At 42.3% G+C, this 20,403-nt stretch overlaps 1 protein-coding gene across 2 annotated transcripts in view; it reads left to right on the top strand.

The window, feature by feature from the left end:
* TMTC1 (transmembrane O-mannosyltransferase targeting cadherins 1) overlaps nucleotides 1-20,403 on the top strand; it is a 176,495-nt gene that overhangs the window by 144,512 nt on the left and 11,580 nt on the right. For both annotated transcript variants that reach the window (XM_074939267.1, XM_074939276.1), the window contains 3 exons: nucleotides 2,824-2,967; nucleotides 10,605-10,713; nucleotides 16,972-17,074. In XM_074939267.1, coding sequence (XP_074795368.1) covers nucleotides 2,824-2,967; nucleotides 10,605-10,713; nucleotides 16,972-17,074 — 356 coding nt within the window. The remainder of the gene's footprint in view (nucleotides 1-2,823; nucleotides 2,968-10,604; nucleotides 10,714-16,971; nucleotides 17,075-20,403) is intronic.

The raw sequence follows: 20,403 nt of genomic DNA, 5'->3' as shown, positions 1-20,403 counted from the left end.
ACTTGATTCATCCCTGTTGCCCCATGGTTCCTGGGATGAGGAGTTTCCTACAGCATGTACCATCTTGTGTCCATTCAGTTCTGCTGTCCAGTGCATTTGGGGGATTGACTCAGGGCTTCACTCGTTTCCCCCGCAGCCTCAAGTCCCTGCCCACCTGCTCATGGGATGGTAGTAGCAGTTCGGTGGAGCCTGCCCTTCCTCCCACACTTAAAGGGGGACGCCAGGCTGGTTGTACGGGGAGATGATGGGCTTCCGTGCCCCAGTGCAGCTATGTTAGGGTCAGCCACAATTTGGTCCTTCATTTGTAACTCATTGTTTATATGTTAGAAGACCCATTAGGGAAAAAGCTCACTGAATGAGAGGTAAATAATTGTACAGTTGGTGAATGGTGGTGCCGATGGACTATTTAGATGTGCAAGATAAGGGCTTATACATCCACGAACTGTCAAGTAAACTTTCGAAACTGAGTAGTTGCAGCAACCAGAGTCTCTCATGGATGAACACAAGATGCTGATCTGAACATGAGGAATGTTGACAGAATATTTAGCCGTCAGTTGTAGTACAGTGGCAGTTAAATAACAGACTATGTTTTTAAAATGTATATGGTTGCATCCAGGAAATACTTAGAGATCAGTTACACAGCTATTAGTACCTGTACCTTAGGGATTGTGGTGGAGGAATAAAATGATTTTGAGACATTTGATCATGCATATTTGTAGAAAGTTACCTATGTTTTCCACCAGAACTGCATCACTAGTTGTCTGAGTTCCCTCATACCTTTCCAGGTCCTCCCACAAACAGGCCTCTTGCCAGAATTGTTCATATGCCACAGATCCAGAAAGAGACTGGTGTAAAACTAGAATATAAAATCAGTGACAAAATACAAACATTTTCCTGGTACTTAAGAAAAGAAAATCCCCAGGCTGTCATTCGTGACATCATGAGAAAACATGGGGTGAAAAATAGGGAAATTACCAGATAGAGTCTTAAACTTTAAGTTAGCGTTCTGTTTAACGGAGACATTTATATGGCCCCCATTACTATGGTATCTGAGCACCTCCATCTTTAATGTATTTATCTTCACAGCACTCCTGTGAAGTTGGAGAGTAGTATTACCCCTATTTTACAGATGGGGAACTGAGTCACAAAGAGACTAGCCACAGTGCCCACGGTCATGTTGGAAGTCTGTGGTGGAACTTAGAATTTGAGCTGGGTCCCAAACCAGCATCCTCACCATTGGACCGTCCTTCCTCCTTAGGGTTCATAACGGGGTTACCATATGTCCGGGTTTTCCCCGATACGATCTCTTTTTTGGTTCTCTGATCTCCATCCAGGCTGATTTTTGAAATATGAACAAATGTCCGTGATTTTGAGCTGGGGGCTGGAGAGCCGTGTCTGCTGGCCGGCCACACAGCTCTGAAGGCAGCATCACTGCCAGCAGCAGCGCAGAAGTAAGGGTGGCATGGTATGGTATTGCTGTACCTTCCCCTTTCCCACTCACCCTCCCTCTGGCAGCGTTCTCTATTTCAGAACTTGAAATATGAAAACCCTGGTTCATAAGAGACACCCCACTAGCAAAATCAGTTCTGAAAGAGCTACAGAGAGCAGGGCTGGAGAAGCAGCTGTGCAGTGTTTAAACTAAACTTCAGTTTATCTGGATTAAAGCTCCCAAATCAGATTCTTATGAATTCAGGCAAGAAGTTGACAGGAGGTAGGCAGAAAAAGCAGTCAGAGATGAGAGGCTAAAGAGAGAGGGGAAAAACTATCTGGGAGCACCATGCCCAGCACAATAGGGCCCTGAAGTTGATTGGGGCCTCTGGGTGTTACTGTAATGTGTTTATTTCATAATAATAATAATAAACGTACACCTTCACCATCTTCTCTCTCTAGGAACCCGCATTTCATTTCTCACTTTTTAGGGAAACAAACCAAAATACTGACTTAGGAGCCCAATTTCAACTGAAAGTTGAGATTGGTGTTGGACCACAAAAAGCTGTGAATTCAGTAAAATTTCACAACAGATGAATTTGGCATGTTGTGCAATGTTATTGCAACACAGAAAGGCTCAGTTAAGGCTCTATTTTGAACTGCTAATTTTTTACCATTCAATTTATATATTAACTAGACATTAAGGAGAATTCATACTCACAGGCAAAAGTGTATTTCCAAAGTTTGATCATTTTGTTTTATCTGGATAATGTTCTTCTACAGCTGATTTTGTAAGTGGGAAATGACTTGAATGAAATGTTTTGTTTTGAAATTGAGATTGTCCCTGAGTTTTATTTCAGCTTTTATTGGTGAAAATGGAAAAATGTTAGAAAGGAGTTTTTTTTGGTTTTTTGGTTTTCGGTGGAAACAAATGGAAAAAAAAAACAGAAATGAATGTTTCTCATGAAAATTTCCATTTTGACGGAAAAAATGTCAAAAAAAATGCAAATGAAAAATTTTGACCAACTATAACCACTGTCTTTTGCTAGGAGGACAAGCTATATAATAAACATCCTCCTTCACCCCAGCTGCCAGGAGAGCTGTAAAAATAGGTCTTATTTGCATTTTTCTCTGGAGGCTGAGCACATTTCCCCCCATCCCTTCTTTAGAACGACTATCTTGCACATGGTGTCTTTGCTCCAAGACTCCCAACTCTTTCTCAGCTGCTGCAGGGGAGGAGAAATACATCAGTATTGATCAGAGGTTTATTTTCACTCACAGAAAGGAGAATAACTGCAGTAGCCTCGTCTGGTGTTGGGAAGAGAGAGTATTAAAGCTGATAGCTTTGTTTGGCAGTATCTGAATTACTATGATTTGAAATGTCCCCTTTCCCAGATTGTATCCTCGTCATGCGAGTGCCCTGAACAACCTCGGCACGTTGACCAAAGACTTGGTGGAAGCAAAGGAATACTACAGAAGAGCTCTTCAGTTAAACCCACAGCATAATCGAGCTCTCTTCAATCTTGGAAATCTGCTCAAGTAAGTTTAACATTGAGGTCTAACGGCTTCAATAAAATTAAAATACTCCCCCCTCCTCGCCCTACTGCCCTGTTACAGCAGCAGATTGTCTACTCAGTGGTAATGAAGAGTGATGTTAAGTTCTCACCAGGACCTCTTTGGGTTTTAGGGCAGAGGTGCTGGTTGTTTTTTGGTTCTGATGTGCTATTTGTTACTTTTTTGCTAGCTGTGAGTTTACTTTTTGGGAAGACACACCACTTTGGCTCAGACAATCTTGCAAAGAAGCTAGCCAAAGACAGAAAGTTAGCAATATTAGGCCAGATCCTTAGCTCCATTAAGATGCCTTTCCACCAGCCTGCTGGCCTACAGGTGCTCGAAACCAAGTGCCTCCATCCATAGGCAGGGATCCTCTGGTGACACAGAGGGACAGTAGTGATATGTATGTCACTCAGTCCCCCCACTCCCATCCTTGTGGTCAGCAAGTTGTGGGGCTCATGACTGGAGAGAAGGGGCATGGTTAGGACGTCGGCTGCTGGGGCAGCTCAGTAGGGCTATCAGCTGCTTGTACAACTTAATACAGCCCTTAGGCTGCTCTAAATTGCACCAGGGAACTGGGGATCCAAAATCAAGGGAGCGAAGTTGGCTTAAGGCCACCTGCTGAGTTGCACCAAATGCTCCTCAGCTCAGAGTCTGGCCCCTTGTTATTTTTTACATTCGATCATAGGCTAGGAACAAAGAGGACAACACTAAAAATCTTTTGCTAATATAGTAATATCAGTTAATGGTTCGACTCCTTTCTAACAGCATTTCTGTGCCAGCAAAAGCTCTCGTGTAGCTGTTGTTTATGCTAGTAGAAAAGTGCTTTTGTCAGTATAGCTTGTGGCATGTGGGGAACCGGTATAAGCTATTATTTAGTATAATAGTATAAACTATTATAAAGCATTGTTTTTTCCCCCACGTAAGCTGCATCTGCAGTACGAGGGTTTGCCTGTATAGCTATGCCAGCAACCCTTTTCTAGTGTAGACCTGGGCTTAGTATTGGGTTGGTTACAAAACAACATTATCTTACCAAAATGTATTTTAGCTGTACTGTTCTAAATGTTGCTTCGAATAAGGCTCTGTATCAAAGGTAACAAAAGGCTACAGTACTTAAATTCTGCCTTGTACCGGCTACACATTATTGGTAACGGAGAATTCACCATGATAACCTTACCCTAGGGGGGAGGGCCAACCTGAGTCTGAGAAGGAGCCAGAATTTACCAATGTACATTGCCAAAGAGCCACAGTAATACGTCAGCAGCCCCGCATCCACTCCCCCAGCGCCCAGGTCTCAGTGCCTCCTGCCCACCGGCAGTCCCGCTGATCAGCACCTCCCCCTCCCTTCCTTCCCCTCCCGATCAGCTGTTTTGTGGCGTGCAGGAAGCTTTGCAGGGGAGGAGCGAGGACACGGCAGGCTCAGGGGAGGGGGCGGGAAGGGGTGGAGTGGGGGCAGGGCCTGCATCAGAGCCAGGGGTTGAGCAGTGAGCACCCCCCGGCACATTGGAAAGTTGGCGCCTGTAGCTCCAGCCCCAGAGTCGGTGCCTATACAAGGAGCCGCATATTAACTTCTGAAGAGCCACATGTGGCTCCGGAGCCCCAGGTTGGCCACCCCGACCTTACCAGTCAGTACTACTGGTTTGGACTAATATGTGGAGAACAAGTCATTCCTGAGAAATAAAAGAGTAGGTCAATATTGTATAGAACCATTGAAAACACAAATTTGATCCAAAAGGCAAAAAGAGTTCTTGCATTATTCATTACAGTTGGCTGAAGTGCTCCTGAACTTCTCTGATCCCCAGTTGGTGGGGACCATTCCGAAACATCCTAACATAGAGAAGTGCAGATCAGCCTCTAAGATCAAGGGGGTGCATAAAGCCACATTTGCCCCCCACCCTCAAATGCCCTAAGTCAGCCCATTATCTCCTATATACTGACCAAGTTCTAACATGGGTAATTACATTCTTTCTGTTGTGGTTCATGTCCCCTCTTAAAAACCATTGCACAATGAGGCTGTTAAACAGGTTCTGTGTTCCATCCCAAAGGCAGCTGCTTTAAAGCAGTGGCTGTGTGAGTTCTGTAAGTGTTTTTGAATCCTTCAGGTTAAGAAGCGCTAAAAAAAGACAATTATTACTAAGACCACAGCTTTAGAGATATTGCAGCCTGAACTTAGTATCTGAAGTATACTTAAGTATCTGAACTTAGATACACAGCCTGATTCTCTGTTGCCTTGCACGAAGTATAGACCTCTGAACCTGTGCAAAATGCGTACAAAACTCTGCCACTGGTGTAATGGAGAACTCCGATTTGATAACGTTTTCTGCCCACTTTGCACAGGCATAAATGACTACACCAGGGAAAATCAGTGGAGAACCAGGCCTGCAGTATTTAAAACATATCCGTTAATAGTATTATTTACACTAGGACATTGGAAAAATTATTCTGGGGGAAGTCAGAGTCAAATTCTGCAGAATTTCTTATGTTTATATCTACTTATTTTGGAGGAAGCCTGCTGTGCACTTCATTAGATTGCACTACCGCTGGAGTTTTGAGAAAAGGGAACTTCAGTATTTTGGAGAAATGAATTTGCTGTTAACATGTACGAATATGCCTCTCCTTCCCCTTTGGAAATAACCTGTCTATCCAGACAGCTGTTCCTAGTGATCTGGGCTTGAGTAAATTTGTTTTGGAATCCACAAGATGGAATCTTTTGGTTTTTTAGAGTAGTCCCATTTTAAAAAAACTTTCCATTTCCCGTTTTGGCCACAGTACTGACAGCAAGGGGCCAGAAGATGAATTTTCACAGGAAGCACTACATGATAACAATGAGTTAATGAACCCATGGCTTTGTTTACATACTCTAAAAGAAACTTGAATGGCATCATTTTCTTGCCTTGTATAAATATCAGACAAAGGATAGCTAAACCGTGCAAACAGCTTTCTCAGTAAAAAAACAATCACTAATAGACTCACCTCCAATGAAAAATCACATCCCTATCCTTTTGTAGCCCATGATCGTCATGGCTCAGAATGCCTCTCCCTTTGGGCTTAATATTTCTTTTAAAGCTCTGCATCATGGAGATATCTAACTCGTGTCTATATATTCAGAACTGGTGAGATTTAACTTGCAAAAACAGAGTAATATGGAGTATTCATACCAGAATTTCTCATACAGATTTTTTGAAGAATTCCATTAAAAAAAGATAACAGTTTGTAAATATATAGGAGAAGTGAATACGCATGAACACACATACATGTGCACATGTAACCTTGAGTTTGTTGCTGCAGGAAGAATAGGAGAGAATGTCCTTTTTGCTGTATCCCTTCAAATGTAAGGATATATAACAGGCAGTACGGCGCCTCTGTCTAATAAAAACTTCCATACTCTGTGCACTGTAAGTATGTTATGGCTACACTTTCAAAGAAAAGATTGAATGCCTCGAGGCCTGTTAACTGAAATCTAGAGCTTATTCCTAGGTCAGACTACACAGTACATAGAGGAGCACACAAGATGTCTAGTACAGTTATTGCAATGATTTAGCCCAGGTTTGCCAAGACCACCTATCCTGAGGAGGGAGAGAGGTCAGTCTGCCCTCTCTTCTGAACTTCTCAGATTCAGACTGTGGGCCATAGGTGTGAATGTGCTGAAATAGCCTTGTGTGTTTGTCTGAACGGGGCAGAGGGTATCATGGATAAGTTAAATTCATCAGAAACTTTGCATGATTAATAGCTTTTGGAGATTAAAACATTTCCCCTTCCCACCGAACGATCAAACCGAATGCTGCTACATCTTAGGGACATCAGTCCAGAGTTTGGGTAGAGTCTTTGATTTGAAACTCTACATTGTACTGACAGTATAAGCATGCTTCTTGAACCAAGTCATATATATAACTTGTTGACCACAGTACTGCGTACATAGTTTTACCCCTTTCAGAAAAATGTAGCTATTTTAAAACTGGAAACAGGAAGATTCTGTATTGTAGATGGATGCCAAAGGAGTAAGTTGTCCGTATTCATTTTAACACACATCGTCCAATTTGTTTCAATGTTTATTTACAGATAAGTGTAGCTAGAGACAGTAGATGTCTTTTGCTTATGATGCTAAACCAAGATCTTTTCTCCTGGCTTTTGGTAGCTATCCAAGTAGAAGTTAAAAGATTCCATGGCATTTTGTTTGTGAGAAGAGGATAACTCCTGTGGCTTGGCTGATATATTTTCTATTGAGGAAAACTCTGTTAGGGTTGTGTGTGAGCCACTACTGAGTGCACAGTGGACCCAGTGTTTGTGCAGACATTGTTCTGCCAGTATCTAATGCTTTACTTTATGAAGTCATTTGGGATATTTTGAAAGTAAAAGATGCTACAGAAAATCAAATCCTATGCTATTCTTTTCTCTGCCTGTGAAATGTATCCCACTGCAGAGACCCCTCACAAGGCCCTATGAATCACTTAAGCTCCATGTTATGGGTTTAAGTGGTACCTCGGCCTCTGTGTCGGATGAATTTCACCCTCTCTGTATAGCAGTGAAGGTGTCCATTCATCTGGCTTTTGCCATGATAGATAACGAATGCACAGAAAATAAGCATATCAAAAAATCCTCCCTTTGCACCATACAATGTGAGATTAAACAAATCGTTTTTAAAATGAAAAAAACCCATACGGCCTCCATCCTGCAAGATGCTGAGCACTTTGGCTCTGATCCAGAAAAGCATTTCAACACATCATTAACTTTCTACTCATGTGCTTAAAGTTAAGAATGTGTAAATGCTTGGCTACATCGGGGCCAAGTACTCTGCATCTTGCAGGGTTGAGCCCTGTTAGAGGTTGTTGTATCTGTTCTTTTCATATAATTTGGTCTGTCACAACAAAAAGATTCCGTAATCTTTTCCCCCTCCCCTTTAAGGAGACACATTGTTCTGGGATCAAACAAAAACGGCTATTCAGAAAAAAAGAGTCATTAAGAGTGCATGCTTGCGGTTAATGGGGACTTTTACTGCTGTCGAGTGGATCACTTAATCCTTTTATTTCTGTATCTGGCATTTCCTACATTCCTGCCAAACCGTTGATAACTTTACAAAGCAGACGTCTGTTTTCAGTTTATATAAATGTGTCACAAAACTCCAGCCAAAGAATCCAAAAGTTTTCTGAATTGACAAACTACCTAGCCTTTAATTAGTAAGGGGGAAAGTGGTTCTGTATTTGTTTTTGCTTATTTGGGTAATTTAGATTGAGTACCACTGTAAGAAGGAAAAGACTAGCCCAACTGTTTTTACTTAACTTAAAGCGCAGGGAAAATATTCTTTCAGTTATATAACTAGAAAGGAGAAAAAATCTGAAAAGCCACAAATACTATCAGCTGAAATTTTCACCTTATAAACAAGATCTGATTTCTTGGCCTTGTCGCCCAGATGAAATCCAAGGCAAAAGCTGCAACTTTTCACATATATCCCATGCTTCAGAGTCCTTTGTTTCTTTTCAAAGGCTACGATGTTCATATTACTTTGTGCACCCAACACAAAGAAAGCTTGTTGGCTCAGTCCAAATAAACATCCATAGCCACTCACCCAGGGAAGCTGCTCCCTTTTCCAAGGTGAGAAATACACTAAACCCTTCCACTGCAATGGGAGCTTACCACATTAGGCTTTCCACAACCATCTCTGGCCATGCCCTTCCTAGGAGCAGAGTCAGGGACTCTCCCCAGCCCAGCAATGGTCAAGATGCTTGGGAATGGAGTTAGTGATACTGGGCTGTCAAAAACATGAAAATATATTCCACTTAAAATGTATTCTATGCCTATATAACACATTTTTATCTAAAGGATCTCAAAGCACAAACAGCTTTAAGGTTCGTAAAGCCCTTATGGAGTATGTAAGTTTTATTATCCCCATTTTGTGGATGGGGGAAACAGAAGCAGAGAGAGGTTTCCCATAAGTGACCTTTTCCAGGTGAGTCAGTGATAGACACGGGAATAGATCCCAAGCGTCCTGACTAGCAGCCCACTGTTCTAAACCCTAGACATTTCTTCCCATAAGGCAAGTGACTTCCTAATGGCTTCTGTGGGAGAATTCCATGTCAGGGGTAGGGCATTGTGCTCTGATGAAATTTTCATTAGCTTGCCTTTGACTTATATCTAACTCGTGACCAGTCAGAGTTTCATAGATTTGTCCTCTTTATAGACTCCAGAATTAAAGACAAATGTGGCTGGAGTTCCATAATTTTATAAACCATTATGTTTGTATTTTTGCAAGGTGAGAATATGGCATGTACTGATTACTATGTAGACAGTGTGAAATGTTTTCATGCCATGTAGAGTACTGCAGAGTTCACTTGTATGCATTACGACTTATCTGTTTTGCCTTCATCTGAAGCATCAGATAATGGCCACCTCTGTAGCCAGACTATCACAGTAATGGAGCCAAAGGTCTAATCCGTTAAGGAAAATCCTGTTGGCTCCAAACTCCCTTATATGAGAATAACCTGCATCAGGGAGAGGACATGCTTTTAGTTGAAACTCTCAGAAGTTCCATGATTATTTTTGTCTGTAGTGGGCAGATTTTCTGCTCCCACAGAAGAAACCAGAGGTTGGATTCCCTTAACCTAAAGATCTTGAGAGATACACATGATGTAAAGGATATTTGAGTGGATGCCTCTTGCCTCTCCTCTACCACATGGCCTCATTGGCTTATTGGCCTTCATAGAGCTGACTCCTGAAGAGTCAAAGTTGTGTTTCGCGTGGCTTCCCCAATCATGGCTTGTTCTAGAACCTTCCCTGACTACTCCACCTAAAACCGCCTTCTCTCTTTATAACATGGAAGGGGAAACCGCACAAATTACCAAAGCATCATGCTGTATTTTGGTTTACTCCACACCTGTCAAATGAGGAATAACCAGAGGAGCTCAGCCAGCTCTCATGCCCCTCCCTGCCAACTCCAGAGCTGGAATGCTGCAAGAGTTGCCAGTGAACGGCTGCTGCAGAGATGAGACCCCACATTTCTTAAAGGGATTCTCTTATCTCTTCTCAAATCACTCTGAGAGTTTCCTGGTAGGTTTGTCCAGTTGATGTCAGCAATTACTGTGAAAACAGGCCCCACTATAGGCAACGCGTTGCAGGGGAGGAGGGCATGCGGGGTCATGTGCCTTCATTTTTGCTGCTCACACAGACTGAGCATGCTCAGTAACGTCTTGTGAAGTTACTGCCCTCATTCTGCCCTTTCCCTTGCTCCCCCCAATGGCACATATTGGTCATCTCCCCTGCCTCCCCCCACCCCATATATATAGAGAAGTGCTGTAGACGGAGAAGAATCTTTGTGTTGAACTTGTATATTTCACAGCAAGCTCTAGAAATCCATACAAGGAATCTGCAGGTGCCAAGGTACAAACTTACCATGTATCCGATAACTTCAGTTCTTGACTTTTCCTCCTCCCGCTGACAGAAAGGCTATGGAATTTTATACTGCCTCAGGAGATTCTGGTTACCTAGACTGTGGATAGAAGGCCAGAGTTAATTAGTTAGTCTTTGTTGAAAAGAACAAGACAGGTACTTTGAAGTCTTTTTGAAGTATTTAATCAATAGGTGACCTAAACATGTTGTTAAAAGAACTTTGTTTCTTTTATGACTTGCAGGTCCCAAGGGAAGAAAGAGGAAGCTGTGTTCTTATTGAGAGATTCCATTAAATATGGTCCAGAGTTTGCCGATGCTTACTCAAGTCTTGCTTCCCTGTTGGCTGAACAGGTAACCAGTAACATTTACACGTGGATAGCTCATTCCTTCTATGCACGATGCATTGATGTTACCTTTTGACATGCCTAATTTTTGTCTGAATACAATAAAAACTCCCTCACCAATACATGAGAACAGCCATTCTGGGTCGGACCGATGGTCCATCCAGCCCAGCATCCTGTCTTCTGACTGTGGTCAATGCCAGATACTTCAGAGGGAATGAACAGAACAGGGCAATTTCAAGTGATCCATCCTCTGTCATCCTGTCCCAGATTCTGGCAGCTGAAGGTTTAGGGACATCCAAAGCATGGCGTTGCATCCCTGACCTGTCCCATCCCTATCATATATCTATTTTTAAAAATGCAATTCTGTGAATATCTGGGTATGACAGCTGGTGTATTCTAGAATAAATTGCTTCAGAATGGCAAACCCACTTTGAGATAGTAATCTGATGGAGCTGATTTGAGGTTATGTTAGTACAATGTGAACTCTTTTAATGTAATCAGAAAGCTTTTCAAGTTATTGAAGCTATAGAGAAATCATGATCTATTACATAGCGCACCTAGAGTGTGATAATAGGCAAACTATACAATACATTACATACAAAAAACATAGTGTTTAAAAGAACATTATTAAGGGTGCATAGTCAAGCACTCAAAAATTAGGAAGTGCCAGAATTAAGCTTGCTTGGGCAATCTTAATTCGGTCCCCCTTCTTCATATGCATTATGATTCAGTCTTTAATTATGTGATCGCGTACTGTTTTTACACAAGACCACTGCCTCACTCAATGCGCAGGATGGATGGTCTTCACTTAATGCACAGTTGTTCCGTGTTTTGTTTTCTCCTCAATATGTGGTTCTAGGCCTGCTTACTGCACATTGTTCAAACCCCATTCTGAAGACAGAAATTATTAATTTCCTCCTGGGCTTTTCTGCTGCGCTTATCACTATAATATCTGAGTGTTTCACAAATATTTACTTTTTTTTTCAAAATACTCCTGTGACATGAGTGGGTTTTATCCCCATTTTACAGATGGGGAGCTGAGGCACAAAGAGATTAAGGTCAAAAGTATCCAGTAATTTTGGGTGCCGAATTTGAGACATTCAGGACCTGATTTTTTAGAGAACATAGCATCACATAGCACTTTATATGTTCAAAATGCAGCTCTCATTGATTTCACTTGCAACTGAGAGTGCTCAGCGGTTCTGCAAATCAGATCCCAGGATCTTAAGTTGGACTCTCTGAAAATGAGAACACGCAATCAGTGTCCACCTGTGAAAAGTTGGGTTTCAGTGACTTTAGCATCACATATGAACTCTGTGGCAGAGACAGGACTAGACTATAATCCCCAAGGCAGCATTCAACTGCCTTAACCATGAGACTGTCCTTTCTCTTCCTACAATCCCCTGCCTCATTCACTACACACCTTCCAACTTCTGCAACAAATAAGGCAAGGGTCCAACAGACAACAATTTCCTTCTCTCTACAGTCCTCATTCATCCCTAGGGCAGGTCCATCCTGTGCACTGAATAAAGCAGGGGTCCTGTGGAAAAAGTAGCTTGTGACCATGCAATTAAAGACTGTACCATAATGCGTACAGAAAAGGAGGCCGAATAATTAGAAGTACTGGTCATAAGATTGTCAGGACAGTTAAACAATATAGTGTTGTAAGGCCGTATGTCCAAAGGAAATGTCCTTAGCTGTCGTTCCCTTGACTTAGAAATGCTAAGTCCACTAATAATGGATCTACTCCACACACAGTTTGTCCATCCTCTTGTGGGTTGTTGACTAAGTGGAGGAAAAAAAAGATGGTCTGTACTGTTTCGCCAGATGGTAACAACTTCCTTTAGCTTTTTAACACCTCCACATTTCAAACCACACAAGATTAATAGTTGACTCTGCAGTCCTTGTACTGCGTACCACTTACAGAAACAGACCTGTTGACTTCCATGGGACTGCTCATTCAAGTAAGTACTATTCCACATGATTAAGGGCTGCAGAGTCAGACCCTAACCGTGCAAAGCTCCTTGAGGAATACATTACAGGAAATTCTGCCAGCATTGGCCTGATGATATATGTGTTGGGAAGGAGAAATTAGATCTCATTTTTCAGTTGCAGTCTGATTTCTTCCTTTTAAAGAAATGTATTATTTGTAGTTTTTAAAAGGAATTAAGTTCATGGCCTTTGTTCTTTCTATTTGGAGCATAGTTTGGAACACACATTTTTGCATTGTTGGATACTTTTAACACGCAATATGCAAAACTTATCCCAGTAACAATTTTTTTTTAAAAAACGGTGTCTAGCTGTGGGGGAGGGAGTATTACAAGAATTTTATCTCGCACATGTCTGAAAAGGGGGTTGGAGTTACTAGAAGTTGCACACTTAATTAGCTCTCATGAAATGACCATGCTTCTGACAAACTACTGTCTCTGAGGTGGTGCGTGGTGGCTAAAGAAGGCAAGAGCAGGTGGGAGTGACACAGTGAGATGGCATCTTGATTGCCTTGGTCCTACACAGTATGTTCCCCAGTAATTTGAGAGCTGTGAATTTGAAATAGGCCTGAAAGTTACTTTGCTCCTGGAGTTGTAAAAGATGCTCTTAAGAAGAAAGTCTCATGCTCAAGGGATTTAGTACAGACTGCCATAATTCAATGTCTTCTAGTCCCTTACAAGGTGACTTTCAAACCAGAGCAGACTCAACAGGAGAACACTTATACAACACACAGTTTCACTTGGTCAAAGCTTCCTATGTTCCCTTTGCTGTTTATGAAGATATTTGCGCCATTAAGCAAAGATGCCTCTCTCACTGAGAGCCCAACTCCTCCCTCTGCTTGGTCTCAGTTGCAGCTGGTTGTTTGTGCCATGCTAATATGTTGCCATGGAAACGGTTGTGATCTCAGAAAGTGTGATATCACCGTTTTACAGTGATGCAACTCTACTGCCTTCACTGGAGTTTGTGCTGATTTACTCCGGTCTCCGCAGGATTGCCAACTCTCCTGGTTTTATCCTGCGACTCATGATATTTGATGTTTCTTCTTCAGACTTCAGCTGCCGGAGTCAAGTTGTTTTGTGAGAATCTCCGCTTTTTTCTTTTTTACAAGGAGATTTCTAGCCCTTGTGGTTGCAGAGAAAAGCCAGAAAATGTGACCTGAACTCACCCTACAGGCTGAGAAGGCAAATTAAAAGCTCCCAGAAATTTTTTGTTTAAATCTCATAAAAATCTTGACGAATTTGTCAATCCGTCGGCGTACAGAGTATCTATACTGAAGCACTGCAGCGGTGCAGCTGTGCTGCTGTAGCATTTTAAGGGTAGACAAGTCCTAACAGAGGATTTTCTCCGAAAGCTGCCCTTTGTTTTAGTTAAGAATTCATGATGCTAACTGTACTTCTTATTTTCCCTGGTAGAATACAAGGGGGTGGTAATTCCATATAGGGATATGCAAACTGGACATGTTTAAGAGTGTTTCTGTGTGTTATCACACCCTATCTTTTTTGCTGGTAAATGTGAAAGCACTTAACTATGACAGCCATTTGCTTTCATCAAGTCATATTTTTTCAAATGCCATTAATTTCAGCTTCCCATTTCTTAAATGAATATGAAGAGACAAGCTGGTGCATTTAAAAAAAAACGTGTGGGCCATATTCTGCTCTCAGTTACACCACTCTAGATCCAGAGTAAGTCCAGTGAATAAGCTCTGGGATTCACTGGTGTAACGACTGAGAGGAGAATTTGAATCTGTGTCAAGAAGCAAAAACATTCTGGTCCACTCCAGGTATTAGGAAATTCCGCTGTGAGAAGATAATACAGCCAACATTTTCCAGTGCCCAACTTGGCACTCTACAGCGGCCTCATTCTGAAAAGTCCTGAGCACCCAGCATCAGGCTCCTTTTGGAGTGTGTCAACTGGGGCACCCAAAAAGGCTGGTCACTTTTGAGTATCTTGGTTTAAAGATCCTTGTAACAGAGCATAATCAGTTATTTGCAAATATATATTATATAATTGATTGGGACTAAAGTGGTGCAGTGGGTTAATAGCCTTTTGCTATTTTAAACTTAGATTCAAATCCTGGTTGTGAAAATCCCTCTTGGTGGTCTCACAAGATTATCAAACAGCTGATCTCATTTGGGAGTCTCAGGAAGAGGCCCTGGTCCGTCATTGCAGGGTTGTTCCAGATTTTTAAGGTGCAGGAACAGCAGCAGAGCGGGTGGCAGAAATTTGCACAACATCTATCTGCGCCATGTTTGGCTCTCACCATTAAAATGCTTCCCTTTCACAAGCATTAAATAATATCACCCGCAGCAAATGTATGAACTGAGAGGGGAGAGAAAAAACAGTAATTCTTTAACACTCTTATGTATGAGGAAGCAGGTAGTTTTCTCATACCAGCTGGACTGTGGGAAGTGGGAAACCTTATAATTGCTATTCGATCAGAATTAAAGACCTTATTCTCCTCATAGTGTCTGGCTGCATACTCATGAAATTCACACTAGCTAGAAGGTGGGTAACAGCGTGCCTTTCGTACGCAGGGTGTCGCCAGGTGCATTACAAAACAAAGAATTATAGCCTGATCTTCTGGAAGTGCTGAACACCCACAGATCCCATTGAAATCTATGGGGAGCTGCAAATGCTCCTTTGGGCTCATTTGATCCTGTTAATGTAGTGTAGGGGTGTGCAGACAGAATAACAGCATGTATTCAACAATAACTTAGAGCAGCCTTAGGGTGTGTCTACCTACAATAGAGGCTGCAGCCGCGCAGCTACGGTGCTCTAGTTGTGCCTCTATAGTCCAGACACTCCCTGCGTCGATGGAAGGTGTTTTTCAGTTGATGTAGGTAGTCTGACTCTCCTCGAGGCAGTAGCTAGGTCATTGGAAACATTCTTCCATCAATCTAGCTGCATCTACAGTGGGGGTTAGGTCAACCTCACTACATCACACAGGGTGTGAATTGTTTCACAGCCCTGAGCAATGTAGCTAGAGCGACTTACATTTTAGGTATAGACCATGCCTTAGACCAGTGATACTCAGACTTCTACTCACGAGCCACAAGTGGCTCTTTAATGTGTCTCCTGTGGCTCTTTGCAGCACATGATATTAAAACACTGTGTGATTTAATTATTAACCGGTCTAAGTTATTAACCAATCAGGGTGCTTTTACTATATTATTAACCAATTAAGTTATCAGCTTGCACTAAATTATTCACTTATTTGCTGTGAGAATTCTATGTATAAAAACTAAATATTTCCCCTGCCCTGCTGTTGAAATATGAATTGTACTGTAGTAAATGAATTCACACTATTGTGGCTCTTTGGGGTAATGTTGATTGCTAATTTGTCTCCCGAGCCACTGGGGTCTGAGTATCGCTGCCTTAGTCCTTGGAACCCATTTTATTCAACAGTCCACACCAGGCACTGCAAGGGCGTGTGCAGGAATTTAAATTAGAATACTTTTGGAGGGGCATGTTAAACACACACAAATGAAAGTTTCACATGCCCAACCCCCATTTCTCTGGAGGCCTCTGGCTGCGAGGAGGCAGCCACTCCCCCTGCAGCCCAGGGAAGGGAGGAAGCAACAGGGTGGCTGGCTGCAGGGTCGTCCCCACAACCCTACAGCTGCAGCCTGCGGCTTCTCCTTCCCTGCTGCTGGAGTCCCAGTGTTGCTGCCTGCTTTGCAGATGTCTGCTGAGGTGAGTCGGGCTAGCGGCAGAGGCAACACTGGGGACTCCAACAGCAGGGAAGGAGAAGCTGCAGCTGTCGGGGGAGGAGGAGCTCTGCTGGCAGCCAGACGCCCTGTTGCTTCCTCCCTCCCCGGGGCTGCAGGAACACACAGGGGTGGTGCCCCTGCTTCCCCCCCGCCCCGCCCCCACTTTGTGCATGTCCCTGACACCAGGACAACCACTCAGGGCTGGAACTGAGTGAATAGTTGCTGTTTGGCAGCATTTACCAGCAACTGTGACACAGTTACCACAGCTATCTCCTGTTGTTAATGTATGGGGAAGTGGAGGTCATTGCTAGTACCCCTGTGAGGTAACATTGGCAAACATTGACTCTGTGAGTGAAATCCTAGCCCCACTGAAGTCAATGGAGTAACTTCCATTGATTTTAATAGGGAACAAGAGTTCACCCTATGTGCACAGCCCCTGAATGCCGAGATGAAATGACATGGACTGTTGAAGTTGTGTGTGATGATAACAAGGCATTTCCATGAAATATTTGTATGCAGTAACAAAGCTGGCGTTACCACGAATAACAAATCTTCCTTTGTTTAAGGAACAATTTAAAGAAGCCCAGGAGGTTTATCAGGCTGGGATAGAGAATTGTCCAGAGAGCTCTGATCTGCATAATAACTATGGTGTTTTCTTAGTTGATACTGGTAAGTGAGATGCAGCTAGCAGATTTATGTTGCTGGCTTATTTGCTGTCTTGAGTGGGTCTGGTTTATTTAGTAGTGTATTTTTTAAAGATTGTCAAGGGCTCCCAGAGCAGAGGATGGACACACTTACATTGTAGCTTGTAAAACTCCTAATAAATACAGACTGTCCCTGCTCTCTTGAGACTGACCACAGTCCTGAGGTTTGAAGAGATTTGTAACAAATGCTAACACTGTACAGCAGTGATTCTCAGTGTGTTTCCTGCCACATTTGTCTCACCATACCAGTGCCTGCAGCTATATTCTCAAGGATGAGCAATGCATCACACAGTGGCCTGACGATCGTGTGATAATTTCCCCAGGAACGCATGACCACTCAAAGCCACAGAGAGACAGACAGACACACCCATGTCACTTTTGTGGCTGTTTGTGACTCTGCTCAGTGACAAAGAAGCTGAATGCCACTGCTTTAAAATAAACAAAGCTTTGACACTACCATCATTTGGCAAAACAAAAACCTACGACTCTTGTGGGGAGAATGGATTTCTCAGCGGATTGGTAATGGGATACAGAGCCTTTCACTTCTATGCTATTGGTTCAAATCCAGCTTCCATGGCCCCGGGCAGCTCCTGGCATCCACATAATAAAAATCACCACCCCAACTGGCACCTTTTATTGGCAGTTTTAGAAGCAAGTCCAAGTTTTGACAGACACAGAAACTAAACTACCCTCTCGCTACTAGAGGTGGTCCCTGCAGAACTGGGTTGAGACATTGATGAAGTACTGCAGACATAGCCGATACCCATTCTGTGCTTCAGGCTATGCTGTTTTCACATCTAAAGTTAAAGAGGGGCAGACTCGGTTAATACTTGGAAGGGAGTCCTCGGAAAGCCAGGATCAGGAAGAAGTGGTGTTTGTGATTCTGCAGGTGGCACTCTTCCTTCTGAGTTGGTTCAGATCCCTCACTCTTGTCTGATGTTAGTGGGCACTGTACTGCTGCCAGTAGAAAACAAAAGCGCTGAGTATGTGGGGCCATGAAAGAAATCAGTGTGTTAAGGGCAGAAGTAGAGATTTTACCCTTATGTCTTGACAAAGTTCAAACTTCCCTTCTAGTCCTAAACTGTTGTGTGAAGCTGCCAAGATGCCCTATTCCATTCTTGAGGTTCCATTTCAATTTAGCACAAATCCATTTCTCTTTGCACTTGTTCATTCTGCAAAGGGAAAGGGTAATTTGTTCCTGTTCTGTTGCCATACAGTTTCCCCCACACATAACTTAAAAAAAAAAAAAGGCTGAATTTTGAAACTTGAAATGTAAATAATCCTTTTGAGGATATGACCAAGTCTGAAGATAACTGGACAATAAAGTTATGAATGTTTGAAAAATGGCTACTGCACTTATGCAATGGAAAATTGTGTTAAGTCACAGATATTAAGTCACTGACAGTTAATTTGAGCAATCTACCCTCAAGTTTACTCCTCTCCAGTTAGCCTACCTTGAGTGACAGTGGCCATGCTTCAAATAACACGCAAGCTGCATAGCGTGATTGGATTAGCAGTTGATGAGATGCGCTAATTTGAATTCTCCTTCCCGGGCCAGCCAATTCAAATTAGAAGCACCACTGCCCTTAAGCTACAGCTTTTTGTGTGTAGATAGGGCTCAAGTTAGGGACAACACTAAAGTTAAAACTCATGTTATCTCTGTAGTGAAGAGAAGCCCTCAGTGGGCACACCGATAATGAGATGCACTCCTCCCTCCTGTATAAGTGTGTACCTATTAAAGGTGCACCTAATATGTAGGCATTAGTTGGCCTTAAAGACTTAAGTTCTCTCATTAGCTGTGGGTTAAGTGCTTACTCCACTGTAAATATTAAGGCACTTCAAAGATGGGATCTTCTAAAGCATTCATTGTTCATCTGCTCATCAATGGGGGCAGTGTTAGGCCATCACTGAATATTCTACCCTGAAGGGTTATGTCCTCTGCTGGCTTTGAGGTATTTTAAGTGCTTATGATTCTCATTATGGATTTCTCTCTTGCTTTCCTTTAAAAATTCAAGGAAATAGAATAGAAAAAAGTGTTAATGTAATGTTCTATGTTGTACAGATAGGTATTCCCTACCTTTTTGTGACTAAGTTTAGGTTCTAGCCCTGTTGCACATGTGTACTTTTTTTTTCTGGCTAAAAATGTAGTTTAATATATTGCTGTTTGCTGTGAAATGATTTGTCATAAAACATATGAAGGGACAGATCTTCAGCAGCTGCAAATAGACCGTTCCCTCTACGGTGATTTACACCAGCTGAGAAACTGGCCCAAGATATGCAACATCGCTGAGTTAACATCTACTGAAGTTTTCATATTTGCATTGCTGGGATGTTGGTGATTGCAACTATGCCTATGCTTATTTTGTAGTTAATATGCAGTGTGTATATGCGTAAAGTATGGTGAGATCCTTCAGTATGAGATGCTGTACATAAAATTATTATAAAGACAAATTCACTCCCAGGACTAGCAATCTGGCACCTTTCTTCAGCACAGAATGAACTTCAGCATTTTTTTAAAACGTGAGGTGCAGAAGAATGATTATAGTTTTTCAAGTAACTTGCACAATATTTTGTTTTGTATTTGTGTCTGATCTGGTGGATTTCAGAATCGCATTTGTTATTTTGTGTGTAGATAGGTAAAATGCAGTGACACAGTGCCACCCAATGGTTCCTGTGAAGCATAGACATCTTGATTATATTCTACAAAACAAGCATTTTCTACCAATACATTCTAAACCCTGAAAATAACTACACCAGCATGGGGATTAGTGATCTGTTGGAGTCTGCCCCAGGTGCCTTTTGAGTCCTGAGTGCAAAGTCTGTGTGCCCTCAGCCACCCAAAAGGGAATCAGTAGCCTGCCATTGTTGCAAACTGCGGGGTAGGTTATTGTTATTTGTGTATGGCTGCTGGATTTGAATCTTTTTTTCCAAATATTAAAAATGTGTGGTTGTCCCGTGTAGCCTTCACAACAGTAATTCTGAGTGGAAAGAAGCAATAACACTGTAGGGGTAGGATTGAAATACCCTTTCTCTAAGTTTTGACTATATTTATTGTCAAATTAGTTTTTAGTTACTATTTTTCTTATTCCAGATTACCTGGATTTGAGAGACGACTTCTCTCTGTTCCCATTCTATGAGCCTAACTGTCCTTTCAACTACTGCTTGTAACCTAGTAGCCACTTGCTGCTCCCACTTTCTATCAGAAAAAACTTATTTCCCTCAGTAGCCAAAATCATTTTAAAACTGGAGCTGTTTGTCCTGTCTACATTTGTTTTCAGCCTCTGTCCTTTACAG

Source organism: Natator depressus, chromosome 1 (assembly GCF_965152275.1).
Source record: "Natator depressus isolate rNatDep1 chromosome 1, rNatDep2.hap1, whole genome shotgun sequence".
In the NCBI taxonomy this organism is placed as follows: domain Eukaryota; kingdom Metazoa; phylum Chordata; order Testudines; family Cheloniidae; genus Natator; species Natator depressus.
This window is presented reverse-complemented; position numbering and strand designations above follow the sequence as displayed.